The 21,574-nt window shown below is 50.9% G+C and overlaps 7 protein-coding genes across 7 annotated transcripts; 4 read left to right on the forward strand and 3 right to left on the reverse strand.

Annotated features, from left to right (window-relative positions):
* Positions 1–737: 737 nt before the first annotated feature.
* On the forward strand, positions 738–1,856 carry FTJAE_4949 (tyrosine serine phosphatase; the record flags this gene model as incomplete). Its single annotated transcript, XM_037351405.1, has 6 exons — positions 738–817; positions 867–907; positions 958–1,033; positions 1,085–1,267; positions 1,316–1,524; positions 1,573–1,856. 6 exons carry the CDS (start codon positions 738–740, stop codon positions 1,854–1,856), a joined length of 873 nt encoding a protein of 290 aa, XP_037207958.1.
* Positions 1,857–1,939: 83 nt separating this feature from the next.
* Positions 1,940–3,331, reverse strand: FTJAE_4950 (actin filament-binding protein; the record flags this gene model as incomplete). Its single annotated transcript, XM_037351407.1, has 2 exons — positions 1,940–2,772; positions 2,980–3,331. 2 exons carry the CDS (start codon positions 3,329–3,331, stop codon positions 1,940–1,942), a joined length of 1,185 nt encoding a protein of 394 aa, XP_037207959.1.
* Positions 3,332–3,746: 415 nt separating this feature from the next.
* On the forward strand, positions 3,747–4,826 carry FTJAE_4951 (kinetoplast-associated KAP; the record flags this gene model as incomplete). The annotated part of the gene is made up of 3 exons (XM_037351408.1): positions 3,747–4,124; positions 4,178–4,384; positions 4,437–4,826. The coding sequence occupies 3 exons, from the start codon at positions 3,747–3,749 to the stop codon at positions 4,824–4,826; spliced, it is 975 nt and encodes a 324-aa protein (XP_037207960.1).
* A 3,380-nt stretch (positions 4,827–8,206) lies between these two features.
* Positions 8,207–12,363, forward strand: FTJAE_4952 (kinetoplast-associated KAP; the record flags this gene model as incomplete). The annotated part of the gene is made up of 6 exons (XM_037351409.1): positions 8,207–8,282; positions 8,679–8,718; positions 8,877–9,146; positions 9,729–11,748; positions 11,801–12,294; positions 12,348–12,363. 6 exons carry the CDS (start codon positions 8,207–8,209, stop codon positions 12,361–12,363), a joined length of 2,916 nt encoding a protein of 971 aa, XP_037207961.1.
* A 734-nt stretch (positions 12,364–13,097) lies between these two features.
* Positions 13,098–13,739, reverse strand: FTJAE_4953 (cyclase dehydrase family; the record flags this gene model as incomplete). Its single annotated transcript, XM_037351410.1, has 1 exon — positions 13,098–13,739. One exon carries the CDS (start codon positions 13,737–13,739, stop codon positions 13,098–13,100), a length of 642 nt encoding a protein of 213 aa, XP_037207962.1.
* A 342-nt stretch (positions 13,740–14,081) lies between these two features.
* FTJAE_4954 (uncharacterized protein) lies at positions 14,082–17,686 on the forward strand (the record flags this gene model as incomplete). The annotated part of the gene is made up of 6 exons (XM_037351411.1): positions 14,082–14,089; positions 14,413–14,531; positions 14,595–14,791; positions 14,846–15,229; positions 15,281–15,506; positions 15,561–17,686. 6 exons carry the CDS (start codon positions 14,082–14,084, stop codon positions 17,684–17,686), a joined length of 3,060 nt encoding a protein of 1,019 aa, XP_037207963.1.
* A 590-nt stretch (positions 17,687–18,276) lies between these two features.
* Positions 18,277–20,971, reverse strand: FTJAE_4955 (Rho-GTPase-activating 8; the record flags this gene model as incomplete). The annotated part of the gene is made up of 3 exons (XM_037351412.1): positions 18,277–19,121; positions 19,178–20,618; positions 20,744–20,971. The coding sequence occupies 3 exons, from the start codon at positions 20,969–20,971 to the stop codon at positions 18,277–18,279; spliced, it is 2,514 nt and encodes an 837-aa protein (XP_037207964.1).
* Positions 20,972–21,574: the final 603 nt, after the last annotated feature.

Below are 21,574 nucleotides of genomic sequence, written 5' to 3' on the forward strand. Positions count from 1 at the left end.
CGTAGCGAATGGTTCATCTTCAGCTTTCTCAGCTTCGTGCTGTCTCGCCACTACCTATGAAGCGACTGTAACACTGCCACAACACACCACACCGCTATCAATTCGCACTGTATCTCTATCAGCTTAGCAATTTTTTAGCTTCCCGTCATCCATTGAAGATATCTCCCAATTGGACTTAGATGGCTCTTTTGCTCAGCCTATCAAGCCAAGATTGAGCTGCGAACGACTCCTCACAAAACCAAAAGGTCGAGTGACGGACAGCCAACAGACAGATCTTTCCCTTAAGCAAACTACTACAAGAGAAACAGAGTCTGTACCTGAAACCTTGGACGGAATCTGTATCTTCACCTGAGAATCAACGGTGCATCTTGTCTTGTCTTGGCTTCGGAATGATCACTCGGCGTTTTCGGTATCGAAATTGAGATCGACGCTGCTCGTCGCCTTTTTGGTGTGTTTTAGCCCTCTTCTAGCGTCCGCTTTGAACCCTCCGATCTCTTGAGGCGCATTTGGCTCGATTGATCGATTTCTCGTAATACGACAAACCCTGGTTTTGAGTCTGTGTTGCACACCAACTTGATATTGCTCCGGGTTGCTTCACATTCCGCTCGCTAGTTCATCGTCAATGCGCTGCAACTACCGTTGTACACAGCCCAGCTACAATCCTGTCGGTGGCTTGAGGACCCTGAACTAGACTTGCTAACTCTATTCCAACGCAACAGGTTTCTTGGCAAACCATTATGACTTCCTCTGTTGGCCTTGAGAACGTTCTCAACTTCCGTGATGTGGGCAAAACGGTCAATGACTTTTTGGGCACAAGGTATCGCTACTTGTCGTACCACGAGATATAGTTGGCTGATTCTAATTAGGCGAATTCGCGAAGGTTTGTTCTATCGTGCCGCCAGGCCAGGTACGGGACATCACACAGATGAGACCTGACAATTGCTGAGACAACTCTAGATGATGCCACTCTCTCAGATAGACAGGCCATTAGATATGACATTGGTGTCAAGACGATCATAGATCTGAGAACCAAGTGAGACCGAAATGTTTCTCAGAGAAGAACAACATACTGACAACCACCAAGAACCGAGCACCTCAACCAAGCAAAAAGACGAAAGGAACAGTCCAGTACACATGCTCTCGTGAAATCCAATGAAGCTCTTGCTGAACCACTCCAAATATCTGGACTGGACTATCGACAAGTCAAAGTCACAGGGCGTGCCTTCGAACTGTTCCTCCTAAGTCAGCTCTCATGGTGGGACTTCTTGTGAGCACTATACACCTCCGTGTCGAAACTAGCGACTGACTTCTTTAGCCGTGTGGTGTTTCTGTTTGTTTGTGGCTACCGCACTAAAGCGATCAATATCCTTGGGCAGCAAGTCATGATCCCTCGCGGACTTGTAGGTTTGGGTCTCGATACGCTCGATCAATCCACTCGGGAGATTCGTGAGGCTCTATCACTTTATACCGACCAGGCTGCTCTTCCTTCACTCGTTCACTGTACTCAAGGCAAGGACCGTACAGGTAATAAAATCCCACGCTTCAAAAGTGATAAAACTGACTTCTGAACAGGTCTCATTTGCGCGCTTGTGCTTATGATTCTTGATGTTCCTATCTCGGCCATTGAGTATGACTATGCTCTCAGTGATGAGGCCCTCATTTCTGAACGTGAACAGCGTTTCATTGAGATTCGTGAAATCGGATTGACAGACGAGTGGCTTCACTGTGCGGATGATATGATTGTTGGTATTCAAAAACACCTCGACGACAAATATGGTGGACTGAATGCCTACCTAGATGGCATAGGTTTTGGTGCAGATGACAGAGCAAAGATACGTGATCTTTTGCTCTATTAGACTACCGGCGCCGGTGCTAAGGGAGCCTCATCGCATCACACATACAAGGACAGATTCATGTGTTCATCTTGAGATGTTATAGTCTATTTCTTTCTAAAGCGACCTTGTAGCCAGCATCTATACATCTTAAGCTTGGAGGCTCTGTTGACGAGCAATCGTCGATCAACACCAAGCTTCTCCACCTCGAACAGGGGTATCTCTGTCTTGATCTCTGTATCTGGGTTTTGAGCAGCATCTGTGCCATTCTCGGCCTCAGCCGTCGAATCGGCAGTGGCAGGTTCTAGGGTAGCCTTGACATCCTCGCCGGCAACCTTGCCAGTCCAGATATTGGCGAGCTGATCCCTGTCAAAGAAATACACACGTGTGCCGTCGCCTCGGATGTAAAAGTTTTCGTCCAGGTATCGACCCTTGCGGAACCGGACCTGGGCCAGATCTCCTCTTCCATAGTCTCGGAAGCAGACCAGACCTCCCGGCTTGAGTACTCGGTGGACGTTGTGAACAGCCTTGGCCCATTGATCGGGCGACAAAGCAGAGAAGATGAAAATCAACACGGCGACATCTACGGAGCCTTCCTCGAGTCCAGGCGGCAAGTCATCACTGGTGACGTCCCATACGTCAGCCTGGATAAACTCAGGATTGTACGCTTCATTCTTGCGAATGACCTCTACGGCTGTCTTTGAGTAGTCGCAGGCATGGATCTTCAGTTGTGGGTTCTTATTCTCGGCCAAGACAGGGAAGGCCGTATTACCGGCTCCAGCACCGATCTCCAGTATGACCTTGGGACCGGCGTCTTCCTTGGTTACCTCGGCCAGGACAGGGAATTCCTGTTGGAGCCATTTGCGATTCTTGAAAAAGTTGGCAGCATTGTTCTTGTAAAACAAATTCCACCATCTAGCAGGGTCCTGACTGAACTTTCCTGAGTTGTCATGTTAGCAACTCTTCAATGTTTGAGATTGCGAGAAGAAATGTGAGGATATGGTGTAAATCAGATGGGAGCGAAAGAATAAGAAGGTATAGTTTGTCTTCAGTAGATTCAGATGAACTATGCATTGGTTGTGTATCATCAGGACACCAGTAGGGAAAAGCACGCCGTGTAAGGTTTTGGTTTGGGTGGCTGACTTACTCTTTTCAAAGTCCGAGACAGGGTGTTGACGCTGCTTCGCGTACTGCTCCTCAGCATACTCCTTGTACGCATCGTCAGTCTCAACGTGGTCCCAGGCATTGAACTCGAAGACATCATCTCCTTCGTTCAAGTACCGGCTACCGAACTGGAAGGGATCACTCCGCTTCAAGTTGTTGGTAGGGTCATGCGACCGATGAGGCGGCACCTCAGCAGCCTCAGTCTCGGGCACGGCAGCTTCGGTGACGGCCTCGGTGACCGGATCCTTGACGTCCAACGCGGCCATGTCCTGGACAGGAATCGACTCGAGTGTCGGGCTCGCGATGGCCTCGCCACTTGGCGCTGAAGACGCCATCTTGGACTCGTGATGTCCTTGAAGCATGCACTCGCAGGCGCAAGTAGTTGACACTGCGGTAGTGAGGAAGAAGGATGCTCGAGGTTCAAGAAAAATTTCTGTGGAGAGATGGATTTTGTCTTTGATATTTCAGTGTGGGGCATTGTTTTGTCCAATTAGAGATGTCTAGCAATTTGTCGCGGACTATTAGATAACCCGTGGTACATGAGCTTCTCTGAAGTAGCCAATCATATGCCTGCTATGGTCGATGGTGCACGTAGCATCAAGCCTCCTGTGTTCAATCGACCTGTATCATTGTGAGGTAGACGATAAACGCCATCCTCCCTCCCCCGCCGAATCTGTCACAATAAGACCTTTTATCTACCGAAACTTTGTACTTTCACCGAAGCGACCGTCACAAAACCATTGCAACAACATGGTCCCCTCTCTCACCAGGCCACAAGGCCAGCTATCACCTGCTGAAGCTCTCCACCTTGCGCAACAAGCTCCCATCATCTTGAAGGGCAACCCCAAGGCCTTCTCGGCTTCTCCTCTTGTATCACTCTTTTCGGCAGCCGAAACCCCTGAGCTATGGACGATCTATGAAAACCTCATCATCACATGCCTTCGAACTGGCGACGACGATTCGGCGCATCTGTGCTTGGAGAGGTTACTGTTGCGTTTTGGCGATGAGAACGAACGCGTCATGGCACTCAAGGGATTGATCAAGGAAGCGGAGGCGACGAACAACAGCGAACTCCAGGAAGTGCTGAAGGAATACGAGGATCTTCTGCAGCAGGATGGAACAAACATTGTGAGCATGACCACGCCTTGTGGCTGTCAAGATGTTGTACTGACAAACATTAGTACATTGCGAAGCGACGAGTGGCTCTTTTGCGATCCATGGGAAAGACAACGGAGGCAATTGCGGCGCTAGTATCGTTGCTCGAGTTCAACCCTACAGATGCCGAAGCCTGGTCTGAGTTATCGGACCTCTACCTTTCTCAAGGCCTGTACTCCCAAGCTATCTACGCTATGGAAGAGGTTCTTGTGCTAGCGCCAAATGCGTGGAACGTACGTTGCTTTTCTGTTCTGAGAAATGACCCCATCTGACACTACTGAATAGTTGCACGCAAGGCTAGGCGAGGTGACGTTGATGGCAGCCAACGAAACAAGCGATGGATCTCCTCAGAAGTACCTAGCAAGCTCGGTTAAGCGATTTTGCCGAAGCATTGAGCTTTGCGAAGACTATCTCCGGGGCTATTATGGCCTGAAGAAGGTCACCGATAAGATTTTGGCTGAATATGCCAAACTCAAGAAACAGTCAGAGAGTGACGAGTTCTCTCTGCCAGACCAGCAGACTCTTACAAAGTTAAACCAGGCAGCCACAGCGAAGCTAGCGGAGATCGTTCGTCGATATGGGGCTCAAGAACCCCTGTGGCAAGGATACAATGCAGACGAGATTGCTGCGGCTCGCGAGTTGCTTGACAAGTCATCGGCAGAGGTCGTCCGGTGAGCAACGCATACAGCACATAAGAGTCTCGCCCAATGACAAGGCAGACTTGCTGCATTGCCATGCTGTGACTCAACACAGCGAGTACAGGCGCGGTCAGGACACGCACGATATGCTTGACAGGAAGTTCTTCCCGTGGAGTCCGGTGCGTGGATGTACCTGACTAGTTCACTTGCAACGGCTGGTGGACCTTTGGCCAGAAAATTTGGAATGGAAGAGGCAGAGCATAAGACGGACAAAAGCGGTCCTCTGAGGCTTTGACAGATAACTTAGAAGTGGAGGCAATAATGCCCAACTCGGCATTGCTGGGCATCTGCACGTGGCGCCATAGAGGGACAAGTCGGTGGGGTATACCTGACTCTGTGGTGGGTGGTGATAATCAAGTTGGACAGGGGAGAAGTGTTGAATTTACAGAACTGGAGGTACCCAAAACCAACTGCTGGCTTAGGCAGAAATTTACAACATGACATGCAACAGAGGGATCAGTTCCGGTTCCCTTCTGTAATACCCCAGGGAGCATCGTCGAGTGCTACCAAGATTGGTCCTAGGGTTAGAATACACGATGCTTCGGGTCTCACAGTGATCGGGACACCATCGGCATTGAGACTCTGAACCAAGAGAGATTGGCTTTCTCCACGTTGAATGCGGAACATGATGTTTATTCCCCATGGATTGCCGATGATGGCCCTGGTTATGGATCACTTGCAAGCGAGCCGCCATGGCGCCAGCGGGAAGATGGTTGATCACTAACTCGACTTACAACCTGGGTCCGAGTCTCGTGGTAACATGGTCTTAACTCATTCTTTGTAATACGGGATTTGCACAGCTTTAAACCGTTGACACCTCCTTGATGGGCTTATTCAGCGATATTCCTCACCTGGCTGTTTCTATCGCTGGGTTTATAGTGACAGGTCAGATGGAAGCCACATGGTGATGAAAATGCGTTATAATTTCTTTGCCACTGTCCACTTGGCCACGCCTGGGTGGCTGAGGCTCTGCGGGAAGGTGGAAATGCTAATATTTGGTGTCTGCTATTCCTGGCTGGGTGGTATCAAGTTGAGATGAGGATGTGTGAATATGAGATGCCTCGATTCAACATCTCTACACAAGTGTTCAAGACTTTCGAGCTGGATGCAAATCTCAGCAGTTTTGATCACAACCACGATGGAAACCCTGTTGTTTATTGTTGCAGTTCACGGAGTTGTTGTGGGTGTCTCGCGATGGATGAGCTGGCCCTTGGGTTCCTACTTTCGGGCCTCAACGCTGGAAATGGGGCGCAAATCGTGCCTTTTAGCCAGTCGCGGAATGGGGGGCCGTGGGTTGAAGAGGATCATTGCGAGGCGATAGGTTTGCTTTGTTCTCGTTGACTGAAAGAAGAAGGGGAAAACAGAACTCAAAAATGACAGTGAATTGGGGATATAAGGGTCTCGTAGTTTGCCAATGCCTGAGGTTTCTTTCTACTTTTTTCTCTTCTATTATTCCATCTGATACCGAATAATTGATCCCTTCACTTATAAAGTGACTTTTAGTTCGGATAGCGACACTTCGCCTCGGTCCGTTCCGATTTCACGTTTCGCAAACGGTCGAATATGATATATCATTGGACAATGACGTTGCACAGCCTTTGTCGGACAGGAACTCTCTGTTTGAGATGTGCTCGATTACCTGTTTCATGATGATATCAGAAACCCAGTATATCTCCAGGTTGAAACGCAATATCTATATCCCGTCTACAACACAGATGATGGATGTCCACTATTCAAGTTGGTAGTGTTGGGTTCGACAGCAAACGGTTGACCTCGGCGCTAAAAAAGACAACGATATCATTTTGGCGGTCAGCGATTCAAGCAGCGATTCACTGGAATTCTGTGTCTGCCCCCCAGCAACTAAAAAATTTGTGTATCCAATCTTTCCTTTGACTGGAGGCTGCGTAACGTTGGGCTGCAGCACCGCCATGGCATCCCTGGATCCTTTTTCAGCCCAGCTGAAGAGAAAGAGTCAGAGCCAGAGTCAGAGAGAGAGTCTGGCCCTAGGCCTCCTTTTTCTTTCTGTTTCGCTGTCATTTTCCTTGTTTTTTTCCTTTTTCTCTCTTCTTATTTGTTGTGCGTGCAACTCGGAATCTCCTTCACTGAAAGAAGTCTTCCCATTTCATTCCATGGATACCTCCATCCATGCCCTATCTAACCGAATGAAACTGAATCTTGATTCCTTCACGCTCTAAACAGAAAGTCACTGTTTGACTTGCACTTACACTTCCCACTTGCACGCTTCGGGCTACAGGGCATTAATCTCACCCCACCACCCCCTCCAACTCCATCTCCATCTCCATCCGGGCTCAAAGTCCCCGCTAAACAAGCTGGTTACCGTCCACTACCGATTCACACAAAAACAATCCATCAAACAACAACGCTTTTGTTGATTGAATTTTTTTTTTTTTTGGTTTGGACTTGTCTTCTTGTTGTTCGTCTATCAAACTTGTCTCATCAAGATCTTCAAACAAACATCAAACTCTACTGTCACAAGGTATGTATTGACTCCAATAATGTCTACTATTCCCTCTCTGGCCATCATCTTCTTTCTCCTTCTCTCTTCTCCGCATGAACACCTTTCTTGTCTCGGATGTATCTCTGGGGGTGGGCTCAACTCCAGAAAAGATGGTCCATGTGATCATCACTGGTCATGTCAAAACAGCTGAGCGACCAAATATGCCCCGGCGGTAGCTTCTAGCTAGCATCAACGGGAAGCAGGTCAATGACTGCATGACATTCACTCGTTCATTCATGGCCATGCCCACTCTGCTCTGCGAACCAAAGAAACAGCGCCGCACATAGTCCGCCCGCAGTACCTCCATACCTACTCAGGCACTCTTTCTCGTACCTCGTTGCGGTCTGCCCTCACTACGTCGATGCTACAATGCTTTGTCTTGCGGTAACATCACCACTGCCACTGCCACTCTCCCTTCCCTGCCACAGACAGCTCTAGGTCCTTTCCATGACCAACAGGACCATTAGGCTTTGAGGCTCGCTCTTTTTGGCCCCCACATAGGGTTGGGCAAAATGCTTTCACAGACCTTTGACGCCCTACCACCAGTGACCAGCCTACGAAGACCCAAAACGTAGACGGGCACAGGGGAGAGCCATTTGACAGACTGGAGATGGTAGCGGACGCCTGGGATAAACCGGGAGTTTGGTGAGCCTAGGGGAGCCAAGTATTACTCCAACGGCTTCAAGCACGGCCACTCAGATCGATGGACCGCCTAAACATCCCGCCAACTCCAGCCCAACGAGCGCTAGCAGCAAGGATGCTTTAAACAGGGTCCCCACCGACTCCATCGACAGGGCGACGAACCAGGGTGCCCCAGTTCAGGGCGGCTGACAAGAACCATGGATGCTTTGGTGCCCAGCAAGTCTTCCCAGCGCAGCGAGCACATGGCATGGCTTCACGATGCAGGAAACTTTGGTGATCGAGTGTTGTGTTGGTGCTCAATCGACGCTATTCTTCTAGGCTCAAGCCAAGATCTAGCCCATTGTCTTGTTCAGATCACCGTTTCGAGTTGAGGGACTGGGTTCGCAGGAAACTTTCCCGCGCCACTATGTTGTTCAGTCCTCATGCAAGGGAGAAAGATCCTGACCAACCGGGATACTCACTCTTCAAGATTTTATCTAGATGATTTTCTCACCTTGTGCCTAACTTTACTAACTGATTGTCGTCTTCTTAGTTGGAATCATTGATTTCCTCCGACACACGAAGCTCGGACAGGCATCCTGTGACCACGAAGTTTGGTTATTCAAAAATTTAGACCGTACGGACACACCCGAGTTTTAAAGTATACTTTACTTACACGCACACCCACAGCTCTGGTTCAACAAGCTTTCACCGTTGCGATACAACGGTCGTTCGTCGTTTCAGTTGATTCACTCTGGAGCGGTTGTCTGTCAATTCGTCTTTTAGTTAAACAAGACCTGATTCTCTGCGCGCAAAACATCGATTCGACCTCTGCAGACATCCATTGTTAACGCCGCTCTCAACTGTATTGGTCGGAATTTCGACCAGTGGCCCAGCAGCAAACGATCTGGAACCCCTCACCGCCGATCGATTTCTGCCGCTTTTCCATCCTCATCCTCGCAACCGCCGCCTGAATCCACCCCGCCCACACTCTTTTGCGCCTGATCTTAACGTGCGCCGTACAGCAAGCAAGCACTCTGCTAGATACAACTTTGGTACCCTCCTCGGTCAGCAACCACAAGGCACCATCGTTCATTTCTTGTTCTGCGACTCCGCACCAGCTTCACAAGCAGGCATTTCCCCCGTCTCACTGCTTTCGTGACCAGCCGACCTTTCCCTTCCGCTGTCACGCCCTCGTCATCTTTTGGTGGCGTACTCACTTAATTTTACGACCCCTCACTCTACGCCTGTCGCGCAAGTCCAATTCTTCCTCGCCACGACCCTCGTACCAAAACACTTGCCGTCGTGTTTTTTTTCTTCTACTGCGGCTACGACCTCGTCCTCCGTTTCCCCCGTAGTTGGCTCTGTTACTTTGGGGGTTGCTAGGCATTGTTTCCACCCTGTCAGCTGAGCATTCCTTGTGCTTGTTGCCTATCTTCTTCCTTTCCAACCTGCGTTCAGCGCCTTTACTCCGGCTTTCTCCTGTGGATTGTCGTGGGTAGAGGGCATCCCACCAAGTATTTGCTATGTGAGTCCCCTCCCTCCATTACCATCCTACCCATATCTTTCAGCACTTGCGTTCCTCCCCTCCCTCCCCCTTCTTGTCTCTCTCATATCCACCTTACTAGTTGTCTCAACTGCGCCCCCCTCTAGCTTTGTTTACTTGTCTCTCCTACACTTGCGCTTCATCTGTTGCGCATTACTCTCTTGACCATACAGCTCACACTCTCATCTTACCAGGCTCAAACAACGCCCTTCTTCCAGAGCCCCTACCTCAGGCACTCGTCCTACTGAGACGTCCGCCTCTGGGACAGCATCTTACAGCGACGATTCTTCGCAGGAGACCAGCCAGGACTACACCGACTCTGAAGAGGACCTTTACGACGACGAATACGACGACGACGACGCTCTTGGCCCGTCTGACTCTGCCTCAACTAGCGACCACGATCAACATTATCGTCATCACCTCTCTCAGCGCCAGCATCAGCTCCCTCCTCACCAGCTTCCGCCTCAACCTCAATATCCACCACACCATCAGCAGCTTGCTCATCACCAGCAAATACCTGGTCGCCAACCGCCACCCCATCAATTGCAACCCCGTCAACAAGGTCCTCCCCAGGATCTTTACCAACCTGAAGAGGAACCCAGACAGTCTTATCGTCGACCACGGCGCGATCGTGCAGCGCCACCCACCGCCAATCTGGAAGATCCTCGTGGGTATGGCGCCTATGGCCGTGGCGCATATGGGCATCCCCAGCCCGGCGGGCGCCCTGGCCCCGGTCAAATGTATGGCAGAGGCCAGCAACCAGGGTATCAAAACCAAATGGGGCCCTATATGGGATATCCTGGAAACAGCCAGATGGTGCCATTTGGCTACGGTGACCCTGCCAGCCCTTACGGTGCTGGCTATGGAGGAGAAGGTAGAGGCATGTATGATCTAATGCCTTACCAACAACCTCCAAGTGGTTACTATGGCGCCGTACAGCCTCATCCTCTCTACGGGCCACCCCACATGGCTGGAATACCACCTGGGCAACTCACTACACCACCGCCTCCTCCGCCTACTGAGGCTCCCGCCAAGCCAGCCACACCCGCTCCTCCAAAAGAAGATCCTGAGAAGATTCGATTGGAAGCTGAGATTGCTGCTTTCAAAGCTATGGAGGAGAAGGTCAAGGCTGCCGAAAAGCAAAAGGAAGCTGAGGCGCAAATCCGAAGAGAAGCTGAGGAAGCCTTCACCCGAAGAATGGAGGACATGAGAATTGCCCAAGAGGAAGCCAAGAAAGAGATCGAAAGGGCCAGGATCGAGGCAGAAAAGGCTGCTCGAGAGAGAATGGAAGCCGAACGAAAGGCTGAAGAGAAACGCGCCCAGGAGCACGCTCGCGCTATGGCAGAAGCCGAGGAGAAGGCTCGTCTCAGATTCGAGGCAGAGATGAAGGCCGCTGAAGACCGAAGAAAGGCAGAGGCAGAGGCTCGCATTCAAGCTGAAGAAGAAGCCAGAAAGAAGTTTGAGGCTGCAGCGAAAGCAGCTGAAGAACAACGAAAGGCTGAGGCTGCAGCGCGCGCACAAGCCGAAAGGGAGGCCCGAGAAAAGTATGAGGCCGAGATGAAGGCAGCCGCCGAACAGCGCAAAGCAGAGGCCGAAGCCAAGGCCAAGGCCGAAGAAGAGGCTCGTCTGAAACTTGAGGCTGAATTGAGGGCAGCGGAGGAGCGTGGTAAGAGAGAGGCTGAGGAGAGGGTCAGGGCCGAAAGAGAAGCTCGAATGAAATTTGAGGCTGAATTAAGGGCTGCTGAGGACAAGAGGCTGAAGGAGGAGGAAGAGCGAAAGCGGGCTGAGGAACTTGCTCGGGTTCGCTTTGAGAAAGCACTACAAGAGGAGGCTGAAGCAAAGGCCGCAGCCGCGAAGAAGGCCCAGGAGGAAGCCGAGCGACTCATGAGACTTGAGCAAGAGGCTAAGGAAGCCGCCGCAAAGAAAGCGGCTGAGGAAGCCGAGAAGCTCAAGAAGCTTGAGGAAGAAACTCGGGCGAAGGCTGAGGCTGAGACCCTCAAGAAGATCGAGGAGGAAAAAAAGAAGGCAGCAGATGCTGCCGCAGCTGAGGAAGCCGCTAAGAAGGCCGCCGAAGAACTTAAGAAGAAAATTGAAGAGGAGACAAAGGTCAAGCTCGAAGAGTCTAAGAAGAAGGCTGAGCAGGCCCCAATCCGATTCAAGGATGCAGTTGGTCGAAAGTTCAGCTTCCCTTTCCACTTGTGTGCCACTTGGCAGGTATGTACCTCTGATTATGAGGGGCAACGAGCAACGGCTAACGATCCTGCAGGGTATGGAAGATCTCATCAAGCAAGCTTTCATGCAAGTTGATGTTTTGGGTCCTCATGTAATGGAAGGGCACTACGATCTCATCGGCCCCGACGGCGAGATCATCCTGCCATCCGTTTGGGAGAAGGTGGTTCAGCCTGATTGGGCTATCACCATGACTATGTGGCCAATGGACAAGATGCCTCCACTGGGACCCAAGATGCCTGGCGCGCCGGGCATGCATGGACACAAGCACGGCGGTCCTATTCCTGTTCCACCCCGTCCCATGGGCCCAGGCATGCGACCTCCTATGATGCCCCCTGGCGGTATGCCTCCTGGAGGAGTTCGCCCGCCCGCTGGATGGCCTGTTGGAGGAGGAGTTCGACCTGATATGCCAATGCCACCCAACGTTGTCACAGTCGGCCCTAATCCTGGCAAGTCCAGCAAGCACAAGAAGGCATCCAAGGATCACTCAGGAATGGCAGGCTTTTTGTTTGGCAAACCTCAAAAGAAGAAGTGAGTTCCTGAGCCGCCCTAACTCCCGAGACAACAAGCTAACGATTGTCCAGGCCTAGCAAGAAATGAGATGTCATACTGATGAGGAAATGATCGTTTGAGATTGATTTGATTTTACAGTTTTGCTTGTCTATTCGCAGATACCTTGCCGGCATCGGTTGCTGGCCTGATTTCGAAATCATCTCCTTGGCAGTTTCTTTTGGGATTTTCTACTATTGTTTGAGATGGAAAAACGAGGCAGCGGAATTTTGATCATTTCCCCACTCATGGTTAGCGTATTCATATCGCAGAGGCGTCACGAATTGTCCTATATGCATGTGGATCGGAGTATGATGATATGGTTGAAACGACGATATGGAGGGAATGGGAACACGATCCAATGTTGAGGACTTGCGTCCGTCGTCTTGGCTCTGTTTGCGCCAGAAGATGATCAAGTCCAGATATTGGCGCAAGGATGACGCTCTGACTTTTTTATCTGTCCGTTTGGTTTGGTCTTGGTTTTGATTTTGGATATGGCGGACGAGCACGTTTGATAGACACGGCCGTCCTAGACACGCGTCACGTAGAATGAATGGAGTAGGAAGAAGAATGATTTGCTTTTAAGATAAGTTTGTTTTTGATCGACGTGAATGAGTTGGGTATGTCCCTTCTATGGTCCCTTCTATTGTGTCGTGCATGTTTTGAGTGAATCGTGGTATGCCCACCTGGGTCTATGCAAGTAATCTAGTCTAGACTATCTCTAGTTTCCTCAAGGTATATGAGGGGGATGGAGGTATAATTCCAAATAATACATGTAGTCAACATTAGAGTTTCCGTTGAGGTCCTAGCTTCTCAAAGGCCTTCTTCTCAAAAGCTTCTATCATCATGCTGGCGACCTTATCTGAGACAGCAGCACTTACAGCGCCATAGAGTGGGTTTGTAAACTGAAAGTCGATAGATAGATTGACCTCAGTGCGCGGTGAAGGTGGACCAGAAATTGGTCTCACGGACCAGCGTGTCACAAGGCTTCGGAAGACAGCCGATGCGTCAGGCCCTGTACCCCCAGGAGCAGTCTCCCCACTGATGGCTTCGACAGATTGGCCAGGAACACAGCGCAATCGACTTGTAAAGACCTCGTCGAAGCCTCCCCATCCGACATGGAGATCAGCGAGTGTGGGGTAGCGTCTCCCGGTATCGGGGTCGGGGTCGGACCAGCGAGTTACTCGAGACCGAGAGCAATAAGGGACGAACGATGAGTAAGAATCCACGTCGGCTATGAGATCGTAAAGAGGTTCATGGGGGTATGGTAGAGTGCGATTGGCCGTTAATCGTTGAGGTTCGGAGGATGGGAGGGTGATGAATGAGCGGTGCAGGGGTATTGAGCCACGAGTGAGGTTGGTGATGCTCGATATAGAAGCCGATGAGCGGGCGACAATGGCTCTGGGAGGGATGAAACGGAGGGCCATTGGAGGGCATCAAGAGGATTATTTTGTTTGTTTTGATCTAGTGTCACCTTCGTGAGAATTTCATGATCTAGAAGCGAAGAATGAACGTCTACACAGAGAGGATAAATAGCAGTGACAGAAAATCTATGATGGTGTTGAGGCTCTGCTAAACTGAGTCGAGAATAAGTTGGAGGCTTTCCGCCCGCCCCCACATCGGGCTGGCTTGGTGCAGTGTAATCCGCTAAACTCGTAAGGTTAGGGGATTTGGCCGCTGTAGACATTCCCCAGCTCGGGCCGTCCTGGTCGCCGAGCCAAGGGCGGTGGATGATTCCGTCATGCTCACTCAGTAAACTAAAGCCGCACATGCTGCTGTACGTACAGTAGGTACAGTGCTCGTTAAGTTTAGTGCACCTATACCTTACCCAACACCAACCAGCCAACCATCCATCCCATCTGCTCTCACCAGCACGCGACATCTACATCCGCGGCTGAACGAACCATCCTTCTCCTCACGATATTATACGAGATGCGCCGGTCGAACATACCTTCACGCAGCCCCTGAGACCACGTCCTACCACCTAAATAAGCATCTCCTCCAACGATCGGCCCCACGCCCGCGGGGCAGCTTCTCATCATGTAGGCTATGACAACTTCGAATCGACCTCTGGGAGTGATATTGATGGTGTGCGCGCAGGTTCGAAAAGTCGCTCTACGACCTTATCCGGGGACTACGGAACCACAAGGGCAATGAGAAGGAGTATATCCAGAAGAGCCTTAAGGAGTGCCGCGCCGAAGTTCGCAGCCAGGATATGGGTTAGTTTGATGCTATGTTTGGGAGAGGCTAGCTGTACGGAGGATCTGACTTTGGCTGTTTAGATCTTAAGGCTACGGCGCTGCTGAAGCTCATTTATCTGGAGATGGTCGGACATGACATGTCGTGGGCGTCGTTCCACGTCCTCGAGGTCATGTCGTCGCCCAAGTACCACCAGAAGCGAGTTGGATATTTAGGAGCTGTCCAGAGCTTTAGACCCGACACCGAGGTTCTGATGCTGGCTACTAATCTGCTGAAGAAGGTCTGTTGGCCACATACTGGGCTTCTTGATGCCTTCAGCTAACCTCATGATCAGGATCTTGGTTCGACGACTCCGACGGTTATATCTCTCCCGATAGCCACTCTTCCCCATGTCATCACCCCCTCGTTAGCGCTCTCGACATTGCAGGACTTGCTACCGCGATTAAGCCACAGCCATTCGAACATTCGAAAGAAGACATTAGTGACGCTATATCGACTTGCTTTGGTATACCCCGAGGCTCTTCGTGCGGCATGGCCCAAGATCAAGGAGCGGCTCATGGACCCTGACGAGGATCCCAGTGTAACAGCAGCCATTGTCAATGTTGTCTGTGAGCTTGGCTGGCGGAGACCGAACGACTTTCTTCCTTTGGCTCCTCGACTGTTCGAGCTCTTGGTTGATGGTGGTAATAACTGGATGGCCATCAAACTCATCAAACTCGTGAGCTACTAGCACCTAACCTCGTGTGCTGTTGTACTAATCTCTGTTCAGTTCGCCACTCTAACACCGCTGGAACCTCGACTCGTGAGAAAGCTGCTACCTCCTCTGACCAATATCATTAGGACCACTCCTGCTATGTCATTGCTCTATGAGTGCATCAATGGAATCATTCAAGGCGGCATCTTGGGAAACTCTGATGACTCTGGTACTGATGAGATCGCAACGCTATGTGTCAACAAATTGCGAGGCATGGTCATGATAGATGGTGATCCCAACCGTAAGTGCTTGTCTGTTGTTGCTTGAAAGTGGATGTAAACTGACCAGAGCTCAGTCAAATACGTTGCTCTACTAGCGTTCAACAAGATCGTTACCACACACCCTTACTTAGTATCTCAGCAGGAGGATGTGATTCTGGAATGTATCGACAGTCCCGATATCACTATCCGAATACAAGCACTCGATTTGGTCCAGGGCATGGTGACTGGCGACAATCTCGTGTCTATCGTGAGCCGACTCATGAAGCAGCTCAAGTCATCCATGCCAGCTCGTGACAAGTCTCTACCTGGAACCCCCCCGAATGATCCCAACGAATCTGAGGATGAATACGCTGAGCCAACCCCGAGGCCAAAGGCCGAATCCGCTCCTTTGCCTGACGACTATCGAATCGACGTCATTGGAAGGATCTTGGGAATGTGCTCCAAGGATAACTACTCAAGTGTCTTGGACTTTGACTGGTACATTGATGTCCTCACGCAGCTTGTTCGTATGGCTCCCGCCTCTCGCAAGGTCGATGATGATCTGGGTCCAGTTGAGAAGGCCAGGGCCAATGTGTCAGAAAAGATTGGTGACGAGCTCCGCAATGTGGCTGTCAAGGTCCGGGTAATGCGATCAACGGCTGTCAGGGCAGCCGAGATCATTCTCAGCCAGCTCAATACAGATACACCACCAGGATACAAAATCACTTCAGGGGCACTCAAGTCAGTTGCGTGGGTCATGGGTGAATACGCTTCGCAATTAGCTGTACCAGATGAGGGTTTGAATGGCCTCTTGCAGCTCATTCCCCGGACAAACAACCCAGAGGTTTTAACGACGACCCTACAAGCAGTCACAAAAGTTTTCGCCACTATAGTCGGTGATGAGAGTGAGCCCTGGACAGCAGAGAGAAAGTCGAGGGTATCGCTGCTTATGGCGCGCATTATCCACGTCTTTGAGCCTCTTGCACTGCACCCTAGTCTTGAGGTTCAGGAACGGGCCGTTGAGTTCACAGAGTTACTGAAGCTCACGGCCGAAGCTGCTACATCTCAACCGGCGTCGACAGACGATGTTGAACAAGATCCTCCGTTGCTTCTCACTCAGGCTATTCCCTCGCTTTTCAACGGCTGGGAACTCAACTCGGTATCCAAGGGTGCTCAGCTGAACGTCCCAGTACCCGTGGGCCTGGACTTGGATGAACCCATCCACGCAAACCTGGCCAAACTACTATCAGAAGCCGATTCTATTACATTGGCAACAGACGACTCGGATGAGTTTGAGACATATTACCACCAGAAGCCACCACCTACAAGTATTGATTCCTCTGCACCAGCCATTAGCAGGATAGCTGAACCTACAGAGGAATACTCGACTTCTTATCAGCAAGCTGACGAAGATACGTATCTGGATGCTGATATTGTTGCTCGAAGGAAAGCCGAGCGTCTCGAACGCAATAGAGATGACCCCTTTTATATTCCCAGCAATGATACTCCTCGCACTTCGACCCCTATTCACAACATCCTCCAGAGTAGCAACGGGCCCGACTTGGATATCGACTCCATACCTATCATGCAACTAGAGCTATCAAGAGCCGGGACGCCTGCTGCACAGCCCCCAAGGCCACAGCCAAAGCCACGACAAAAAGTCGTTATTGCCGCAGATGAGACACTCGAAGGCAGCGCAAGTGGCGGGCTTCGATCCTATGACTCGGAGAATAACTCTGACAGCTTCACAAAGTCCAAGACTCGCAAGCCCAAGGCTAAGCAGACTTTACTTGGCGTTGACTCGAGCGGCATTGGCTCCTTCAGTCTCGAAGGCCAACCGTCTACTGGTTTCGACTATGAGCAGCAACAGCGTGAGGAGGTTGAGATGCAGCAAGCCATGAAAGAAGTTGAGCGACTCCGCCTCGAGATGCAGCGTGCGAACGAGCGCATTCAGGTGGCGCAGGGCGTTGATGTCGAGGGCACGGTTGTCAAGAAGAAGAAAAAGAAGCCCAAGAAGGACGCTGGTGCCGAGGGAGCAGAGGGCGAAGAAGTAAAGCCAAAGAAGAAAAAGAAGAAGGCTCCTCGGGCTGCGGTTTTAGAGGAAGAAGGCGGTGACGATAGCAGTGCTCGTGGCGTCGAGTCTCCTGCTTCTGGTGGTGAAGTGGCTGTTGCTAAGAAGAAAAAGAAGAAGAAGCGTGTTGCTGAGATTCAAGACGAGTAGACGAGCACAAGTGGCTCAGGAGTCAGTGAGCGAGCATTCGATAGCAGAACACAAACTCAGTCAGAAGGAGGATCAAACAGATAAATAATAAGTATCAAAAGTCTTTGTGAATCATTTCTCATGTCCGGCCTTTCATGTGCTAAGCCGCTTTTCGCTCAATATTTACAACGTCTCAAGAATATCATCAAGCCCGAGCTGGATCAACGTCCTGAAACAAGTCTCTTAACGAATAGGGAATCGCTGCCGTATCATGATGTCGATACGGCATAAATACAAAAATAGACCGGACCCAGTTCCAGTTCAAGTTCCAGTTCCACGTGCAGATCCACATCCAGAAAAACGACAAGAAAAAAAGTACACCGATAGTTCTTTTTTGCTCATGTTCCATTAACACATACACATGACAAGGTAGATTAGACGGCCGAGTTAACCCGAGCCGCTCCCCTCTATTCCTGCAGTCCCGCTGTTAACCAAATCCCAACTCCGTTCAAGATCAAAGATGAAGGCGTGGCTCTATTTGGATCTGTCATGGTTCAGAACCGAAACTCCGCCTCCAACCGCTGTCTAAAACTTGGCTCCGTGTCGTAAAACTAGTCCTCCATCGGAGCATCTTCAAGCTGCACGCCGCGGTTGGATTCTGAGGGGGGGGTCGATGGCACCACAGGAACTCGCTTGCCACCAACAAACTTGGTAGGTGTACGCCCTGTGCTGTCACGGCTGTCTCGCTTCTCTGAGTCGGCGTCAGACCTATCCTTCTCAGCATCACCATTTACAGGGGCAGCACCATCTGGCTCGGGAACTTCAAGACTCTGTCTCTTAATAACTCCGCCGAGACTGGCGCGTTGTCGGTCGACAGCCGATGTTGGGCTGGCAATAGGGAATCGGGTCTCTGGTCCGCCAGTGCTTCGGTCTCGGCGGTGACCACGGGGGCCTGGCGCAGGGCTCTTATCACGGCCGCGGCTTGCATTGGCCTTTTCAAGCAGAGCTCTATTCCGCTCTTCCATAAGGGCCTTGCGGTTGCTTTCGTCGGTACTAATAGCTCGAGGGCGGTTGTTGCTGCCAACAGAGGTGGAATGTGTCACCATAGACATACGCTTCAGTGCACTGAAGATGGCGTCCTTATGGGCAAACAGATCTCGGACCAGTCGATACGCATGCTTCTCTTCCATAGTGAGTGAGGTCTCAGTTCGTGGCCGTAGGATACAAGGCCCAAGTGTGGTGGCAAGAGATGCAACATAAGCTTCATCGGCAGAAGTCAGGTCGATCAGACGAGTGAAGTGGTTCATGCAAGCATCGAGAGTGGCAATATTGGTGAGGCGGAGCTGTGATAGAGTAGATTGGAGAGCAGCAATGCGAGAGGACTCATCAGCGTCAGTAGATGGGGTAGAGTAAATAGTTCGGATAATCTCATAAACGTGGGAAGAGACCAGAGAATCTATATCATGTTAGTTTATGTTATAAAGATGGAATTCATCGAGCTTTTGCACTTACCAGGTAGCTCCAATAGATAGACCTTGAGCAGACTGGCAACCGTGGGGATATCAAATTCATCAAACACATCAGGAGAAACAGGCTTGCCGTCATTAACCTTGGCTCGTAGACGGTGGGATTGTGATAGCGGAACTTCCAGCAACCACACACCTCGCCGAGCCTCGTCGCCTTCAAGATCAGGGTAATGGTGGTCTAAATAAGTCAAGATGGTGGTAACAATCATGGGAACTCTCTTCTTGTCAGCCCTGGCACGCGCCTCAAGATCGATACCAAATGTCTGCTCATCGACCTTATTATAATAGTTCTCATAGACGACCACCTTGGGCACGAAACTTCCGGTGCGATAGGTCTCGAGAAGATAACGCAGATCGCTCTGGGGCTGGATGGTCTCCTGGAAGAGCATCATCTGGTCTACAGTAGACTGCAGGCTTGGGATGACGTTTCCAATGGTGCCCGAGAAGTCGAGGATGACAGTCTTGACAGCCTTTAGACGGTCAAGTTCGCAACGCTCAAGGAACTTGAGATGAAGATGAATAGCCTCCTCAAGCTCACATCGAAGCTGGTCAAGCTTGCGGACGCCTTCGCGGTACTTCTCATCGGCCTCGGAAGCCTCTCGCTTAAGGCGCTGGCTAGGGGTCTCGTTAGGGTGAGAGTTGTTGAGAACATTCCAGTTGGCAAGATACTCGCTGACAGTTCCAACGGGAGAATCAGCGCCCTCAGAACCGGTAGAAGCCAGTGAGAAAGTGCGGTTAATAGACTTCTTTTCAGGAACACCAGCCATTTGGAAAGCCTTGGGCCGCCATTGGTAAAACATCTTGGAGCTGTTGGCAAATGTACTTCCCACATTACCGATGAGACGAAGGAAACCGTTGTTAACAAGATCTTGACCAATTCGCTCAGCATAAGCCACGCCGATGTTGCCCATGCTACGCTGCAAATATTCGACGATGTCGGAACCGGAGGAAGTGTTGAGATATGTTCCTAGGATTGGCACCTTGGTCTCGCCCATCTTGATGCTGGAAAGCATCTGGGAAAGAATCTTCTTCACTTGCTCGGGCTGGTAAGTGTCGTCGCCAATTTCGTATAGCTCTTCCTCCTCGGGCTCCTCCTCCTTATGAGGCTGAACCTTAATCTCGGGAATATTCTGATTGCCTTTCGGGCTGGTTTCAGGATCCTGGAAAGCAAGCTTATTTTCCTCTTCAAGGTCCTCTACTAGTCGGCATTTGTTGAAATAAACGGATCGGAGCTTCTTGACAGCCTCAGCCTGACGGTCGTGAGCTTTAATGCGCACTTGGAGCTCATCTTGAGAGTCCTGGATGCGAGCTTCGTGGGCGTCGCACCAGCGGGAGAAGGGGTTAACAACGAGGTCGCGGATGCTCTGGGCGATGCGACGGTGGTTGCGAGCAGCATCTTGCATCTCATTTCGCATGCCATCGAAGGCCTAGATTTTGTCAGTTGGTAAGCTCGACCCGGACATTGACGTTATCGCATAGTAAATCCCCACAAGTGACTGCGGCGCAGACTGTGGGCACTTGAGAGGGGATTCAAAAGCATAGTATATCGTACCTTACGAACGGTAGCTCCGTCATCACGGCTGAAGCCACCAGTGATCTTGTCGGCTGATGGGGCAATATCGCCAAGTCGCTGACCATACGTCTCCTCGGCTTCAGCGCGTAGGCGTGCGATGGTCAGAACCTGTCTGTTCTCATGAACACCTTGTTGAAGCTTGCTAAACAGGACACCAAGTCCCGCAGCGTAATCGCTCGACCAGAAGGAATCAGCGAACCCCGGCATGATGGTCTGCCTTGTCCAGCCCCTTCGATTGATGCGGTGATTATGTGGTCCCTTTTTTTTTTTATTCTATCGGAGGGGAAGTAAGAGCCAAAAGCTCGCTATAGCGGTGGAAGGATTATCGGGGATCGACTCGCGATACAGTGGGTGACGTAGGCGTAGACGTACGCAGGAAGTCGTCGCGATCGCCGTGAATTAAGGGGGGAATTGGGCGAAAGGATGTCGCTGTTTGCGTTGTGCAGGTGATAACCTGTCGTCGTATCTGCTGCGTGTCTCTGTCTTGCGTAGACTAGTTCGGTGAGACGGGTGCTGCCGATGCAGGGGGAGCAAAGCAAAGCAGTTGATTTATTGTTGTGCGAATTCCAGGGATCGAATGGGGGGCGACAAGACACCTACGGAGTACGGAGTTGCAAGTCGAGACAGCTGTACAGTACTCTGTATCTTGGTTCGCCAAACTTTCTATCCCCTTGGGCTGACACTGTCTGGGCAGGACAAGGCTGAATGGGGGAAAAGATCGGGCGTGCGTGTTGACTGGATCGGAAGCTTGCGAACTGGGGTCCGTCCGTGTGGGAGAATTGGGACGAGATGATGGTTTGTTAGCTTGAA

Source organism: Fusarium tjaetaba (assembly GCF_013396195.1).
Source record: "Fusarium tjaetaba strain NRRL 66243 chromosome Unknown NRRL66243_c0000092, whole genome shotgun sequence".
Classification (NCBI taxonomy): domain Eukaryota; kingdom Fungi; phylum Ascomycota; class Sordariomycetes; order Hypocreales; family Nectriaceae; genus Fusarium; species Fusarium tjaetaba.